This window comes from Mirounga leonina, unplaced genomic scaffold, assembly GCF_011800145.1.
Source record: "Mirounga leonina isolate KUSES-001 unplaced genomic scaffold, KU_Mleo_1.0 Mir_115, whole genome shotgun sequence".
Classification (NCBI taxonomy): domain Eukaryota; kingdom Metazoa; phylum Chordata; class Mammalia; order Carnivora; family Phocidae; genus Mirounga; species Mirounga leonina.
In genome coordinates, this window is record NW_023270268.1 from 97,143,020 (window position 1) to 97,159,199 (window position 16,180).

The 16,180-nt window shown below is 39.3% G+C and overlaps 1 protein-coding gene across 1 annotated transcript in view; it reads right to left on the reverse strand.

Moving 5' to 3' along the window:
• SIDT1 (SID1 transmembrane family member 1) overlaps positions 1 to 16,180 on the reverse strand; it is a 91,047-nt gene that overhangs the window by 55,588 nt on the left and 19,279 nt on the right. Inside the window, exons 2-3 of the mRNA XM_035000155.1 lie at positions 8,286 to 8,407; positions 6,955 to 7,125 (exon numbers count right to left, since the gene is read on the reverse strand). Of these exons, the coding sequence (XP_034856046.1) occupies positions 6,955 to 7,125; positions 8,286 to 8,407 (293 nt within the window). The remainder of the gene's footprint in view (positions 1 to 6,954; positions 7,126 to 8,285; positions 8,408 to 16,180) is intronic.

The following is a 16,180-nucleotide window of genomic DNA, read 5'->3' on the forward strand; positions in this document are numbered from 1 at the left end:
CTGCACCCTCCCGCACCTCTGCTATGTCTGCTCAGCTTCTTTTGTTGTTTTTTTTAAAAAAGATTTTATTTGTTTGACAGAGAGAGACACAGCCAGAGAGGGAACACAAGCAGGGGGAGTGGGAGAGGGAGAAGCAGGCTTCCTGCTGAGCAGGGAGCCCGATGCAGGGCTCGATCCCAGGACCCCGGGATCATGACCTGAGCCAAAGGCAGATGCTTAACGACTGACCCACCCAGGCGCCCCTGCTCAGCTTCTTTTGATAACTCCTGCTTCTCAGACCATCCCTTACATAAGAATGTTACCTGCTATTCTTGACCTTCTCATTTTCCTTAGCCACGTACCTTATATATATATTCAGTTGCCATAAAAACCACATATATATTCAATGGCCCCAAAACTCACAAAAAATATCAATGAATCTCAAGTCTCCATGTCTAGCCCAGGGCTATCCCTTGAGCTCCCGTCATGGAAGAGTGATCGTCTGCTGGGCTTCTGTGCTTGGCTGCCCCTCAAACACTTCAAACTCCACAGGATCAAAACGGAATGTGCTGTCATTTTCCTGATCCCGACCCACTAAGGCTCTTTGCTTATAGTAAGCCTCACCAGACTTCTGACATCATTGCTGGAGTCATCGTGGACTCCCTTTTTATCAACTTCCACATTTGATTGATCACCACGTCTTACTGACTCTATTAATGTATAAGTAACCCGGATGTACCTGACTCACCTGAAGTACCATCTTTGCCCAATATAGCATTCATTAAGAAAAAAATTGGAAAAGTAATGGAAATCATTATTGTAGTCTACCCCCAAATACCAAAGGGTGATTACATAGTATGACACATGGCAAAATGGTCTAAAAGCCTCCTCACTTACCCATTTCCTCAAAAAATCTACTACTTTTCATAGCATCGTAGCGGTGCGATTTCACTCAAAAGTCTCTCAAAACAAAGACTCAAATCCCTACTTAAAAGGCTGGAGGAGGGTTGAAGCCTGCAAGTACTCGTGTAGGACTGTATTTTTTATTCTGCCACATGTATTTTTTTTAAGTTTGTGGATTATCCCTATGTATATTACTTGACTCTTTTTCTCCGTTACAGCTTTGTTGCTGCTATAATATGTTCAGTTCCTAATCATTGTTTATTTTTCTCTATTCAAATAACTTTTCATTTTCTTATTTGTCTCTACCCTCTCCTCTCTCCAATTCATCTTCCACGTGACTACTAAATTCATCTCTAAAAATCAGATTTGTTTATTTTATTGTGTTGCTTAAAAGCTTTAGTGGCTCCCATAACCTGAAAGGTGGAGTTTAAACTCCCTAGCGCAGGGGCACCTGGGAGGCTCAGTCAAACATCTGACTCTTAACTGTGGCTCAGGTCATGATCCTGGGGTCACGAGATTGAGCACTGTGTGTGGCTCCATGCTCAGCAGGGAGTCTGCTTGGGGTTTTTTCTCTCCCTCTCCCTGTGCTCTTCCCCCTGCTTGCACGCATGCTCTCTCTAAAATAAATAAATAAAATCTTAAAAAAAAAAACCCAACAGCTCTCTAGTGCAGCATACAGGATCTCAAAGATCAAGGGTCGGGTACTATGACCTGTTTCTCCGTGCTGTCTCCTGTTATTCCACCTCAGGCGCTGTGTGGACCAGCCTCCCTGAAGCACTTCTACTCAGTCTGCTATCTGTAATCCAGAACTTTTTTCTGAGCACCAGGCTGCTGTATATCCAACATTCTGCCCAACATCTGCACTTCAAGTTCAACATGTCCCAAAGTGAACTTACCATCTCTTCCTTCCTTCCTCAACCTTCTCATTTCCTTAGTGGCACCACCAATTACAAGGGAAGAGGCCATCTTTGACTCTCCCATTTCCCTCACTCTTCATGTCCAATCAAGTTTTGCCAATGTCGTCTCTAAATTCTTCAGTTCATCTCATTATTACCTTGACCACTGCATCAAGCCTTCTAATTTCTCTGCCTCCGGTCTTGTCCCCTTCAAGTCCTCCACACAACTATTACCACCTAGACAACTACCTAACTTTCTTCACACCCCTTCCAAGCTCCTCCCACCCCAGGATCAGGTGCCTGCCTGCCCCTACATCCTCGTGCTCTTCCCTGTCTGCAACTTCACACGCTGCTTCACAGAACGCTAGATCACTTGAATTTGGGAAAATGAGTGGTGGCAGAGCTGTGTGTGTGGAGGGGGGTGAGGGATAGTTAGATGGCAGGGAGTAATGCTTTAAGGCAGAATTTTAAAGACTCGATTGAAATAAATAAATGTTTCATGGAATTGAGAAATGTATTTAGGGCAACATAAAAATTCGGAGGACAGTTTTAAACACAAAGTAGAAATAGCATATTATTGTGGGAGGAGCTCAGAACTGGGAGTTAGAACTAGAATCTAGTCCTGATTTTACCCTTTCCTAGCTGTGGGTTTAGATAAGTCATTTAACCTCTCTGGGCATCAGTTTGCTCATCTGTAAAAATGAGGTGAGTGGATTCAACTTCCAAAGTTCCTTTCATTCTTAAAATTCATGATTCTAGGAAAAAAAAATCCTGAAACATGTTTCACATAGCTTCTAGTCTGCCACTCAAAAACATACAACAGAAACTGCCATGTTAGGACTTTTGAGTTGATTTTTCAGTGTTTCTCTCAATACCTGGACTTCAGGTCTCACCACAATCCCCAGCTCTTGCCCATTACCATCCTCCTCTGGATTTCTGGGGCTCCAGCAAGGTTGGTGTGGGACAATCCAGAGCCAGGGAGGAAGAGATGCATATATATTTCAGTTACCATCTCTTCTCAGACTTAACTTATTCTCATCAAAGCCCTAGTAACTGCATTTTGAAATGTTCTGAATGTCTGGTTGCTGAGGTCAAGTCACATTATAAGAGGTGGAAACAAAACAATGTGAGGGAATAGATTTGCAGTTCCACTAGCATGCATATCATTCATTAACACTTGCACAGAGTTGTGACCTTATGATTTCAGTTTCACAGAATTCAGTTCTCCAAAGGGTCTAATTAGCCTCCCAGGAAAACCAGCTCTAGAATTCAAGTACACTACCACCAGGTGACAGTGACAGGTCAAAGACACAGAGAACAATCAGTAAATGTGAGGCTTCTCCGAAGTTCAAACTGCACTCTGTTCAAGTAATGTGCTGCCACCTCCTTCAAATGTATCACCATGAATTCTCATATTGTTTAATATCATAAATAGATTTAAGTATTAAGATAATTAAATGTAAGCACCATATTTAGAAATTGCTTAGAGGTACTGGTTCTCAACTCTGGCTACACATTAGAATCACCTGGGAAACTTAAAAAATATATATATTCTAATGCTCAAACCTCCCTCCTAGAAACTCTCACTTAATTGATCAGGGTAGAAAACTTTTTCTGCCTTTTTTTTTTTCCCCCAGAGGTGGGAGTGAGGGGTTTTTTGCTCTTGATCTTATCATGTCACTTTTTTCTACACCAAAATTAATGGAGGGACTTGGTAAAAATGCTGTGATTACTTCTCCATCTTTCTAGCTATTCATTCATCCATCTGTCCATCCATCTGTATGGGTATACATTGTCAAGAGCTGCAGAGAAGACCAAGATAAATATTTGATTCCTATTAGCAACTCCACTGGCTATAGACTTCTTTATAAACTGCTTTAGAAAATTTAAGGTGAGCTTTATAATAGAACAAGACATTCTGATCAGAAAAATAAGCTGCAAAAAAGTAATATATATTTTTAAATATAATAAAGATTTAAATATATTTAAATATTTATAATAAAAAATTAAATATATTTAAAAAATTTTAAATATAATAAAAAATATTCTGATTAAAAAAATTAATCTTTCTATTGAAGTGTGACAAACATATAGAAAAAAACACAAGTCATAAGTATATATCTGAATGAATTCACCAGGTAAACAACCATACACTTCCTCTTTCCTCTCCAAAGTTATCACTATCCTGACTCGTAACATTACAGAATAGTTTTGCCTATTTTTAAACTTTGTATAAATGGAATCGAACAGTTATGTATTCCTTTTGTCTGGCTTCCTTTGCTTAACATTGCGTTTGTGAGATTTATCCATGTTGCCGGGTACAGCAATAGTTTGTACCTTTTTATTGTTGTGTAGTATTCCATCGGATGAATAGGACAATTATATATTTAGGACTTGGATTTATAATAAGTAGGAGTGAAATCACATTGTCAGTCTTTTCAAATTATAGAAATTGGTAGGTATAGTGAAATCTCATTATAGTTTTAATTTGTGTTTCTGATAGCCAGTAAGATTGTGTTTGGGGGATCATTTTGGATACCTTTTTTGGTAAAGTGTCTGTTCAAATCTCTTGCCTATTTTTTTTCCCAATGGGCTTGCCTTATTTATGTTTTTAAAAAACAGGTATAAAAATACTACTCGTCATTTCAAATAATTGATTTGTGGTTTGGTTGATTTTGTCCATTGTTGATTTGTTCTCTATTTCATTGTTTTATGCTTTTATTTCATTACTTCCTTTCACTTTCTTTGAGTTTTACTTCCTAACTTCTTAAAATGGACACTTAACACATTGATTTTCAGCCAGTCTTCCTTTCTAACATATACATTTGAAACTATGCATTTTCCTCTAAGCATTGCTTAGTTGCATCCCAGAAGTTTGGATATGTCATATTTTCATTATCACTCATTCAGAATATTTTCTAATTTTCATGGTTATTATTTTTTTGACTCATAAGTTATTTAGAAGTAGACTACTTAATTTCCAAACATTTGGGGGTTTTACAGACATAATTTTGTAGTTGATTTCTGTCTCAATTCCATATACAAGATTTCAATTCTTTTAAATTTATCAAGATATGCATTAGAACTTGGCAACCTTGGTAAATGTTGCATGTGCATTTGAAAAGTTTAAGCATTCTATCATTTTGAGATACAGTTTCCTAAGTACATTAGTTAGTTCAAGCTTGTTGATCTTGTTCATCTGCTTTTTATATCTCAAAGGGCCAAATAGTAAATATTTTAGGCTTATAGGCCGTAATGTCTCCATACCAACTACTCACCTTTGCCATTGTAGTGTGAAAGCCCCCAGAGACAATACGTAAATGAATGGGTAGGGCTGCGTTCTTATAAAACTCTAGTTACAAAACCCAGCGGCCAGTTTCTGGGCCATAGTTCACCAATGCCTGTTCTATCTAATTACTATATATATATAAATATGTTTTGGTCTGTTTATTCTTTTAGCTATAGAGAAATCTCCACAGAGATTGTGAGTTAGTCCAATTCTTCTTTCACTCTGAAAATTTTGCTTTGTATATTACAAAGTGATATTACTAGGTACATACAAATTTAGAACTTAAATTTGCTTTCCTGGTGAATGAGTCTTTTAGAAATATGAACTGTCCCTTTATCTCTAATAATGCTTCTTGCATTAAGGAATATCTTGTATAATATGATATATATACTACATCAACTTTCTTTTGGTTTACTATCCTTTTATTTACATTTATATATTCTTTTACTTAGGGTTGTACTCTATTAAGCAACACATACTTAGTTTCCTTTTTTTTTCTAAATCCCATTGACATTCTTAGTCTTTTTCTTGGCATATTTGAGTCTATTTATGTTTTATATATATATATATATATTTTTTTTTATTCCATTGGGTAAATATAAACATTGACTCCCCTTCTGAGACTCTTCACTCTCTGTTCCAAAGCTCTAGTGAGAGGTCCAGGTCAAAATTATTTTCTCAGTTTTTGCTCCTGAGACCGCCTCATTTTTTCCTCAGAAAGCCTATTTGTTCCAGTGAAGCTGAGTCTGGACCTATGGGCACAGAGACTTGGGTACACAAACTTGTGCACATGCGGGGGCTAGTCTCTACCCTCAGCAGTACCTAGACTCATTGGTGCCAAGATTCTTGCCTATAAGAAGCCAGAGCCACAGAAGGGTGGGTGATAATGGGGACAGCAGCCAAGAGCTTACCTGTTTTTTCTTATTGATTTGTAGGAGTTCTTTATATATTCTGCTATGAACCCTTTATAGTTATATGTGCTGTCTTTTAGTCTATGGCTTGTCCTTTTGTTCTCTTACTGATACATTTTGATGAGTACAAATTCTAATTTTAATAAACCAATTTAATGATATTTTCTTTTAAAATTTACTTAAAACACTGAGAGAGGCAGAAGTGGTCTGAACCCTTGAGAAGCCTTGATCTTAGAAGAGAATGGGGCAGAAAGTCCCTGAACTGTCTGGCCTTATTAAGGAATGACCTTTCTGTTTAAATTTTCACACAGGTTTATGCAATATTTTACAAGAGTAACCTCTGGAAAAGAACAGATCTCTTGGAGACCATTCCCCCAACTGAATTTATTATATGTATGTTTAATACAAACAATATGAGATGAGTTCAAAAACAACTGATTTTGTTTTAAAGGATGGTAGTGCGAGAAGGAGGAAATAGTCATTAGTTGTTGCACAAAGGACAAAGCCATATGACACTATTTTCTACCTGTATACATTCTTAACTTGGAAGGAGAAACCTGGACTAGCAATAAGGACAAGAAAATAGGTTAAGGTCTTCCTCAGAAGAAAAATAAAACTTCCTTCAGGAGAGTGGTACTGACGCATAATACAAAAGTACCCAGTCACCAGGGCCTCTTGCTTGGACTACAGGCAGGCAGGGTCTGTGAGGTCTGTGAGGTCTGTGAGGACACAGACCCCTGAGAATAGACATGCCTCTGAGGCCAGGCACTGTTCCCCTCTGCACCAGTCCCTACTGCTTCCCTATTGCACAGATTACAGTCCTGCTGCCCAGCTGTGAGCAGGACTGGTCAGAAGGTGCTAAGACAATATGCCAAGTGGCTAATTTCCTTCTTGAGTGCTGACTTGGCAGAAGGGAGACTGGACTGAGCATGTGCAGACAAATGAATTGAGAAAGGCCACAAGACGTCCTGCTTACTGTAGCTGGAAGTGCGTGATCTTGGTAACCAGCAGTTTGTACTGGGCGCCCAGTGGAGCCATGGAGGTGACATCTACAATTACCAGTTGCTCCAGAGGTCCTGTTTCATTGGTTGCCTCTGAGGGACACAAGGTGCGGCTTACTTCCTGGTAGTTGTAACTCCTCTGGTATCTGTAGCAGTGGATGGAAAGAAAAACAAGCAAGAACAAAAGAGGGACTCGGTGAACAAGCAAGGGAAAAAAAGCCAATCTTATTTCATTTCTCTCCAAATTTGTTTTCAAGTCCTTATGTTTTAAATTTCAGACTGGACCTATGATAGTGATTGAGTCTTGGGCATAGGCTTGTGTGATATAATAACGGGGACTTGAGGACTCTTCAGTGCTGGCCAGTTCACTTTGATTTTGTCTATATTATGTTACACCATCTTCCTAATTCAATGAGGAAAAAAATACCAAATATTGAAGGGGAAATTGTGCTGATAAAACAACCAGTTGATTTCATATTTCCACTTTTTAAGCTTTTGCTAAATGGAACATAAAAAAAAAAAAAAAAAAAAAAGCCCCAGAGCCCAAGTCAAGGCTATGAGAGTTACTATTTCAATCCTCAAATTACTCAGCCACTAAAAATGAGTTAAAGCCATACTATGTACCTATGTCTGAATGCCTTCTGGTTTTTTTCTTAGTAGTGCAATAGTACCTTATACAGTTTCTCCTGCAAAAGTATAAACTACATGAGGGCAGGGATTTTGTTTTCCTCTCCCCCCACTGCTGTATCCCTAGTTTCTAGCATTTATTTAGTAGCACTTAAATGCTATAGAATGAAGGATACACACTCTGCGGGCATTTTGAAGAATGGAGGTATTACTCATTTACACTGACTCTTGAACCTAGCCCTGTCCTCAGTGGATGATCCACTAACCAAGAGCTACAGAATATTCTGGATAGAATTAAAATGCTTAAAGTTCTTCCAGGTGCTACACATCTAGGTAGAGTGCTTATCTGAATTCAAAGAGTCAGGGTGCCAGGGTGGTTTAGCTGGTTGAGCATCTGATTCTTGATCTCAGCTCAGGTCTTGATTTCAGGGTTGTGAGTTCAAGCTCCACATTTGGCTCCATGCCCAGTGTACTTAAAAGACAAAAACAGAGGATGGAAACTGAACAGACTTGGACAGGTTGGGCTATGTGCTATGACCATTATTTGCACTTAGGATACATATGATGTCAACATTCCAAAAGTCTGATTTCTCCTTTTACTAGGGAAAACACCAATTAAGGTCTAGGTCATTGAAAGAAAACAAATGTAGCGAAGTTGTCCAGGAGAAGATCCACTTACAGTCCTTGGAAGAGCAGAGGAACCTGCCAGGACAGCACCCCTTTCTGCTGGCGAACCACGACGAGGACTGGGTAGTCGAGGTTCTCTGAGGAACTGTTCACATATACCCGAACAGCATTCACCTGTGAGCCAGGGCAGAGAGAGAAGGTAAGGCAAATCACACATGCACCTACATGCACACACACACACACACACATCATAGCTGCCACCGGACGTGATCTTCAGTGAAACGAGATTCTGGAGGTTTCAAATGGCAGGCTGAGGAGTTCGCATTGGGCAGTCAATACAAGGTTTTGAAAAAGAAAGATATTGATATCTCTTCTCATTTGAATATAAATGGTACAGGTACAAATGTCTTCAAAAAAACAAAAAACACAAAACACAAAACCTACAAGCTCCTCAATTTCTGACAGATTTTCATTTTGGTTTCGAAAATCATTCTCTGCTTCAAACCAAAGTGTTATTGTCATGTTTTATTAAAGCCTAGCAGATGGCCTGATGCTCCCCTAGCAACAGATACCATAGGGGCCGAGTATTCTTCTCTTTGTCCTGCTCCAAGGCATAAATCAGTCCCTGACACAAAATGCTTTCCTACATCAGCAGCTCCATGGCTCCTTCTGAATACACAGATCAACCCCAAGGATTTAACACTTTCAAGGCTGTTTTAAAGACAGAAAATTGAACTGTGGCCCTGGATCTAGATGGTTCTGGTGTTTTCCTTCATTTTGTATAATACCATAGACTACATGGAAAGAACAAAATAGAAAAAAGACATGTTAAGAAAGAAAGAGTAAAACCTGACCTTTCACGTGAGATTTCCCCTCCTGCTGTTTTAAAACCTTAGTATTCTCTTGAAAACTTCTTTATTAGGGGGAAGAAATGAAACAAGAAAATCTTGCAGTTAAACCCTGAAAGGTCTATCTATACATGTTCAAAATGGAAACAGAGGAAACAGAACCACATGGATATCATATAATTACTATTTGGTTCTCTTATATCATTCTTCATTAAACCAGTTTGCTTTTTTTAATGTTGAAACAATCCAAGAGTAATTTATTAATTTGATAAGAAGCACTTGCTCATGAAGGGAACATTTTCTTGTGCCTAAACTCTACTACGCTGCAGCTGATAATTGCCAACACCCTACCTCTAGTGCAGACCTTTTCCCTAAGTTCTGGATGTTCCACTAGTACCTCAAATTCTACCTGTCAGAAATGGAATCTATCACTCTCTTCGCTCTTAACTTTAATTTCTTCTGAATTTCCTTGCTTATTGAAAGGCCTCACCAGGAAGCTATTTCATCTAATGAGAACTGTTAAATGAGAGTCATCCTTGATTCCTACTCCTTTAGCCTTCTCAGTCGATGGGTCATTCATTGAGTTCTACTGCTTCTATGTCCTTCATACTGTCTGTATCCAGACCTTCCCCTCCACCCACAATGATGTCCTCACCATTCTCATAGTTCATCTCCTCATTGACAGGACCTGATCCAGTCTTCTTAACCCCAGGGCTATGTCCCCTCAGATGTCAATTTCATCTGGGCATTGTCCTACAGGGCAAGGCCTTCAGCAGCTCTGGGAATTTTCAGATTTACTCTAATACCTGGACTTGCGATTGGCATCTTAAGTGGGGGGGTGGGCAGTCTTGTGGGGCTGAGCCCTTAACCTATGAGATCTGATGCTAAAACCAGGTAGAACTGAACTGACTGCAGGACACCCAGCTGGTGTCACAGAATTACTTGATGTGTAGAAAACCCACACATCTGGTATCAGAAGTGTCGAGTGTGAGCAGAAGAAAATGGAAGTGAGTTTTTCCTATAGACAGCCACCAAGCATTTTTTTCATGTAGTCCAATTTATTATTTTTGTTCTTGGACACTTCTTCCATTGCTCTTTAATATAGAGATATAGGGATGCCTTGGTGGCTCAGTCAGTTAAACGTATGCCTTCAGCTCAGGTCATGATCCCAGGGTCCTGGGATTGAGTCCCGCATCGGGCTCCTCCTTGCCCAGTGAGGAACCTGCATCTGCCTCTGCCTCTGCCTGCCATTCCCTCTGCTTGTGCATGTGCTCTCTCTCTCTTTGACAAATAAATAAATAAAATCTTAAAAAAAAAATAGAGATATAATTCACACACCACACAACTCACTCTTAAAGGGTACAATTCAGCAGTTTTTAATATATTCACAGAGATGTACAACTATCACCACATCTAATTCCAGAATATTTTCATCACTCCAGAAAGAAGCCCTGTACCCATTAGCAGTCATTCCTCATTCCCTCCTTCCCTTAATCCCTGGTAACCAGTAATCTAATTTTGTCTCTGAACTGACCCATTCTGGACATTTCATACAAATGGAATAGTATATGCCCTTTTGTTTTTGGCTTATTTCATTTAGCATAATGTTTTCAAGATTCTTCCAAGTTGTAGCATTTCTTTTTATTGCTAAACAATATTCCATTGTATGCACGCACCACATTTGTTTATGTATTATTCAGTTTATGGACATTTTGGTTTTTGCCACTCTTTGGCTGTTACAAACAATGCTGCTATGAACATTTATATACAAGTTTTGGTGTGAATATGTTTTAAATTCTTTCAAGTGTATACCTAGGAGTAGAATTATTGTGGGACATGGTAACTCTATGTTTAACTTTTTGAGGAACTGCCAAAATGTTTTCTAAAGAGATTAATCTTTTTACATTCTAGCAATTTACATTACTGGTAATATAGAGGGGTTTCAATTTCCCCACATCCTTGTCAACACTTGTTGATTATTACAGTTCTAGTTGGTGTGAAGTGGTATCTTGCTGTGAATCATACAGTATTTTAACTCTTTACCTGCCTGGCTCTTTTAGGGAGCTGTAAACTTCATCTTTGGTGTCCCTAGTGTTGACAAAACATGTTAGTTTGGAAGCAAGCTCACTTCTGCACTTCATAATACAAACACTCACCAGCATTATGCAGCACGTGGTGTGAGAGCACCCTTGTAGTCTGGCTTAAATCTGCAGCAGTCAGAACTGAGGTAAAACCTAAGGAAAGCTGTGAACTAAGGCAAGCTTCCTCTTTAGCTCGTCCACTCTCTTTTCTTTACCTAGGCTTGCAGCTTCCTTCTCCCTTCTTAAGTACTTAGTGCCAGAAGGGATTTCCCTCCATTTTGTTTCCCCACACTTAAAGAGAGTGAATCTCAAAGGTTAGTGTGCTTTTTGGCATTCGGATCCTCAAGCTCACCCCTAGCATTTCTGATTCAGCAGATCAAGAAGAGAACCTCAAAATACGCATGCTTACCAAGCATGCTGCAGGGTTCTGATGCACATGGATTGCAGCCTGTACTGTTCCAATGGAACCAGCTAGCAGATGACCCCATTTGTCAGCAACTTGCCAACTGCCCATTATTATGACGTGCACAACCATGACACCACCAAATGTCACGAGTATGTCTGGAAGCTGGTGTCTAATGGGGCAGAAACTGGGCTAGTAGGAAGGAGATCTGTAGGGAGCAGAACAGATATATCACCACCATATCACCCCACTCACTGCTCATTGCCACACCTAATTTTATTCCTTGTCTGGCTCTTATAATCCATTTACTTTTGTATTATTTAATAATGGTCTTACTAATTACAATAAAAACAAACTCAGAGATACTGACATAATAAATTGCAGAAAAATATATTAAAGCAGGAGATAGAAACACTGGGTAGTTTTTTTTGACACAAATGCATTGCCCCCAGGAAAGGATAAAGAGTCCTGTTCAAATTTTGCTTTGCTTTTTCAGAGGCTAATGTGCAACTGAGAAAATTGGATTACATTTGCCGCAGTGAAGTAAGCCCTGTAAAGGCAAAACTCAATGAGGGACCGAGTATTGACCATGCATGATAAATTCGACACCTTGTAACAGACCGTTCTTAAGAGCCAAGATTTTCCCTCCTGTGGCTTCTTCCTGTTGTCCTGAACACTTTGCAGTCCCCCCGACCTTGCCCATGTGGGGATATGTTCCAAGACTGCCAGTGGTTGCCTGAAACTGCAGATAATACCAAACCCTATATATACCATACTTTTTCCACACATACATACCTATGATGAAGTTTAATTTATTCATTAGGCATAGTAAGGTATGAATAACTGTACCTGATAATAAAATAGAACAATATAGTGTAATAAAAGTTCTTGAATGTGGTCTCTCTCTCTCTCTCAAAATATCATACTGTACTCACCCTTCTTGTGATGATGTGAGAGGCTAAAATGCCTATGTGATGAGATGAAGCAAGGTGACAGATGTAGGCATTGTGACGCAGTATTAGCCTACTATTGACCTTCCGACCATATGTCAGAAGGAGGATCATCTGCTTCTGGGCTGTGGTTGTCCATGGGTAACTGAAATTGTGGAAAGTGAAACCACGGATAAGGGATATATGACTGCTGTACATATATCTTATTTTCTTTCTATGTTTATTATAAGCAAGGAGTTGTGTTATAGATAAGAGAGAAGAATTATTTAAGTACTCCCATTTCTGATATTATATAGATCACAATTATGAAAGGTCTTAAAGCTTCGAGACTCACTTTTTAATCTGTTGGAATGTGTCAGTAGGGAAAAGTTCAAAATTATAAGTAATATAATTCTGTTGCATAAAGAGGATGAAAACGAGTTTCATTTAAAATCTGGTTTCGTTTTGCTAAATTAATGAGGCTGTAGGCTCTATTAGTTGGAACATCAGATTATAAATCGGAGATTATTGGCTTCCATTATTAAGCACAGCACTGTTTTCCCATGTGATCTTGAAAAACTGAGTCTCCCTGTAAAATAGCTAAAATAGTATTTGCTTTTCCTAATATTTACAGTTTAATAACTGTGTTATGTTCACTAAGTGTATATCTTGGGAGTGTTCAGGTTATTTGGTCCTTCCTTCCTTCTCTCCCTCTTTCCACCCTTTCCTGCTACCCTTCCATGCTCCTTCCATCATGCATCAAAGATTCACTGAGTTAAGGGAGGTGCTGCAGGCACACTAAAGGCAGCCCTGTCCTTGAGGAACTCACGATCTAGTCAGAGACAAATGATGTTATTACCAACAGCATAACATGATGGTATTGTGGTAGCAACGTGAGCAAGTCCTGTGGGTACATAGAGGACAAAGTGGCTACCCGTGTGGGGGAGTCAAGCAAAACAGCACAGAAGCTGGTCCGTCATTTCCCAAATTATAGTTAAGATGGACTTGTCCACATAGGTCCTGTCATTGCCTGCCTGGTGCACATGACCTTAACTCATTAGAGAAACTTGTATCTGGAAAGGTGCTCAAGAAGGTCATCTAGTCCAAAGGTTCTATTTACAGACGAGGAGCCCAAGACGCAGAGGTGATGTGACGTCCCCAAGGATACTCAGCTATGGCAGAATCATGACTGGAAACCAAGCTTCTTGCAGCCCAGTTTGCACACAATGCTTGGTCAGATCGCGCTATCACCACTATTTTGAATCCCTGACTCCCCTGAACACCACTATGGATATAGGCTTCTCCTACTACTTCACTGTGAAATCAAGAAACTATATAAACACCATGAATGAAGGAGAGAGACAAGCCATAGAATAGGATATGTTACTTGTACAAAAAAAACAGACGAAGTATCAATATCTTGAATATGTAAAGAGTCCTTAAAACTCATAGAAAAACACAACCCAATAGAAAAATAGGTAACTGCAGAGATGACGAATGACCAAAGAAAAGATGGGAAAAGATGTTCAGCTCTTTACACTCATCAGAAAGGTAAAACCTCAAAAGTATGACAATACCACATTTGCAAGGATGCAGAGAAACAGGAACTCTTTCACATTGCTTATCAAAATGTTATTTAGTACAACCACTTCGGAGGGCAAGTTGGCAATCTCTACTAAAGCTGAAGATGAGTTCACATTACATTCCAGCATTTCCAATAAGTTTATACACAAGAATATGCACCGGGAATGATGAACAAGAATGAAAGGAATAAGCTACAATATGGGCTGATACAGATCACTCTGAAGAAGACAAATTGAAAAAAAGAGCAAGTTGCTGAAAGATACATACTGCATGATCTCATTTACATAAACTTTGTAAACAAGCAAACCCAAACTATCCATCTATCTATCATCCATCTGTAGTAAGATATACATACACAGAAGTGATAAACACCAAACTGAAGATAATTGTTTTCAAAAGCTTTGAAGGATCTGAGACTTTACCCCAGTTGCCACAGTTTCATTGATCCTGATGGAAGACAGACTTCTTGGGTTAGGGACAAAGGACTTTATTCCTCTTGTCACAGCAAGCGGCTTGAGCATCAGCATGTTTGCATCAGTTCCCCTTGCTGCCAAATACCATGAAGGTGATGTGAATGGGCCCAGATAGCTGCCTACATACATACAGTGGGTTGCAAGACAGAAGAGAAACCGTGAGCTTAGGGAACACATATCTTTTATAATGGGCTGTAAACCTGCCTTACTTTTGCTCCAGAGACGGATGCTGTCTCTATCATCTGAGGCTGTTTGCTATACAAATATTCTTAAAACGATAGTATTAGAAAAAAAATTCAGTCAGTGTCTTCCTATAAGATGTGCAGGAATCAAGAGACCCATGAAAAGCTATCTCCCCAAAATGGTTACTTTGGGGGATGAAGGACATCCCAGGACAGTTCTAGATTCTAGCTACTTTAGGAAGAACTTTGTTCATTCAATAAGTATTTGGAGCATTGGGTGTTGTACGCAAACAATGAGTCATGGAACACTACATCAAAAACTAATGATGTAATAATGTATGGTGATTAACATAACATAAAAAAATAAAATTAAAAAAAATAGAAACAAGAGAAAAAAAAGAAAAAAATATTTGGCTCCCTATCCTGTGCCAGGCATTTTTTCTGGCACGGGAGATATATTACTAAGCTATGTGGACATAGTCTGTCCTCACTGAGATCACAGGTTTGCACATGATATACCAATTAAATAAGGAATTACGTTAGCATTCAAGTTCCTGTGGCAATGCATGGCATAGGGTGGGGGCAAATAGGGAATTCTAATGGTCTTTTTGTTTCTTAAGCTGAGTAGTGGGTACATAGGGATTTGTTACATTATTTTCTATACTTGTTTATATATCTAAAATATTACATTATAATAATAAAAAGGAAGCCATGATGCACTGGCCTTTCTGTTTTGTCCATTTCTGAGTGACAACCCTCATTTTGTGTAGTCTTTTTGTTGTTCAGGGACGTGGCAAACACTTAAGTTTCCAAAGCACTCTTATTGCTCTCCTGGTTTATTTTGCTATAGTCTATCCTTATTTTGGTGCTTGACCTGCTTATGCTAACTTCATCGATTACAATCTCACTCTCCGTCTTTCTCTCCTTCTCTCCCTCTCTCTCTCAGACAGCAGCAGAACTTTGCGTTGTCTTTGGTCTAATTAAGATGGCTCATATCCCCACTGCTCTACCCAGAAAAGAAATGTGGTCAGGGACCCAGATGAAGCTAGTACTGCACTGACTAGTAAGGTGCTAGCCTAGATTCTGCATTAGGTATATGAGTTTCCTAGGGCTGCCATAACAAAGTAACACAAACTGGGTGGCTTAAAACAACAGAAATGTATTCTCTCAGAGTTCTGGAGGCCAGAAGTCTGAAATCAAGATGTCAGCCAGGCCACACTTCCTCTGGAATTCTGGACAGAGTCCTTTCTTGCCTCTTCTTAGTTTTTGGTGGTAACCATCAATGCTTAGTACTCCTTGGTTTACAACTGCATCACTCCAATCTCTGCCTGTTGTCGCATTGTGTTCTCTCTGTGTGTCTCTGTTTCACATGCTGACCTCCTTTCTGTGCATGTCTGTATCCAAATTTTCCTCTTCTTGTAAGGACTTCAGTCACACTGGATTAGGG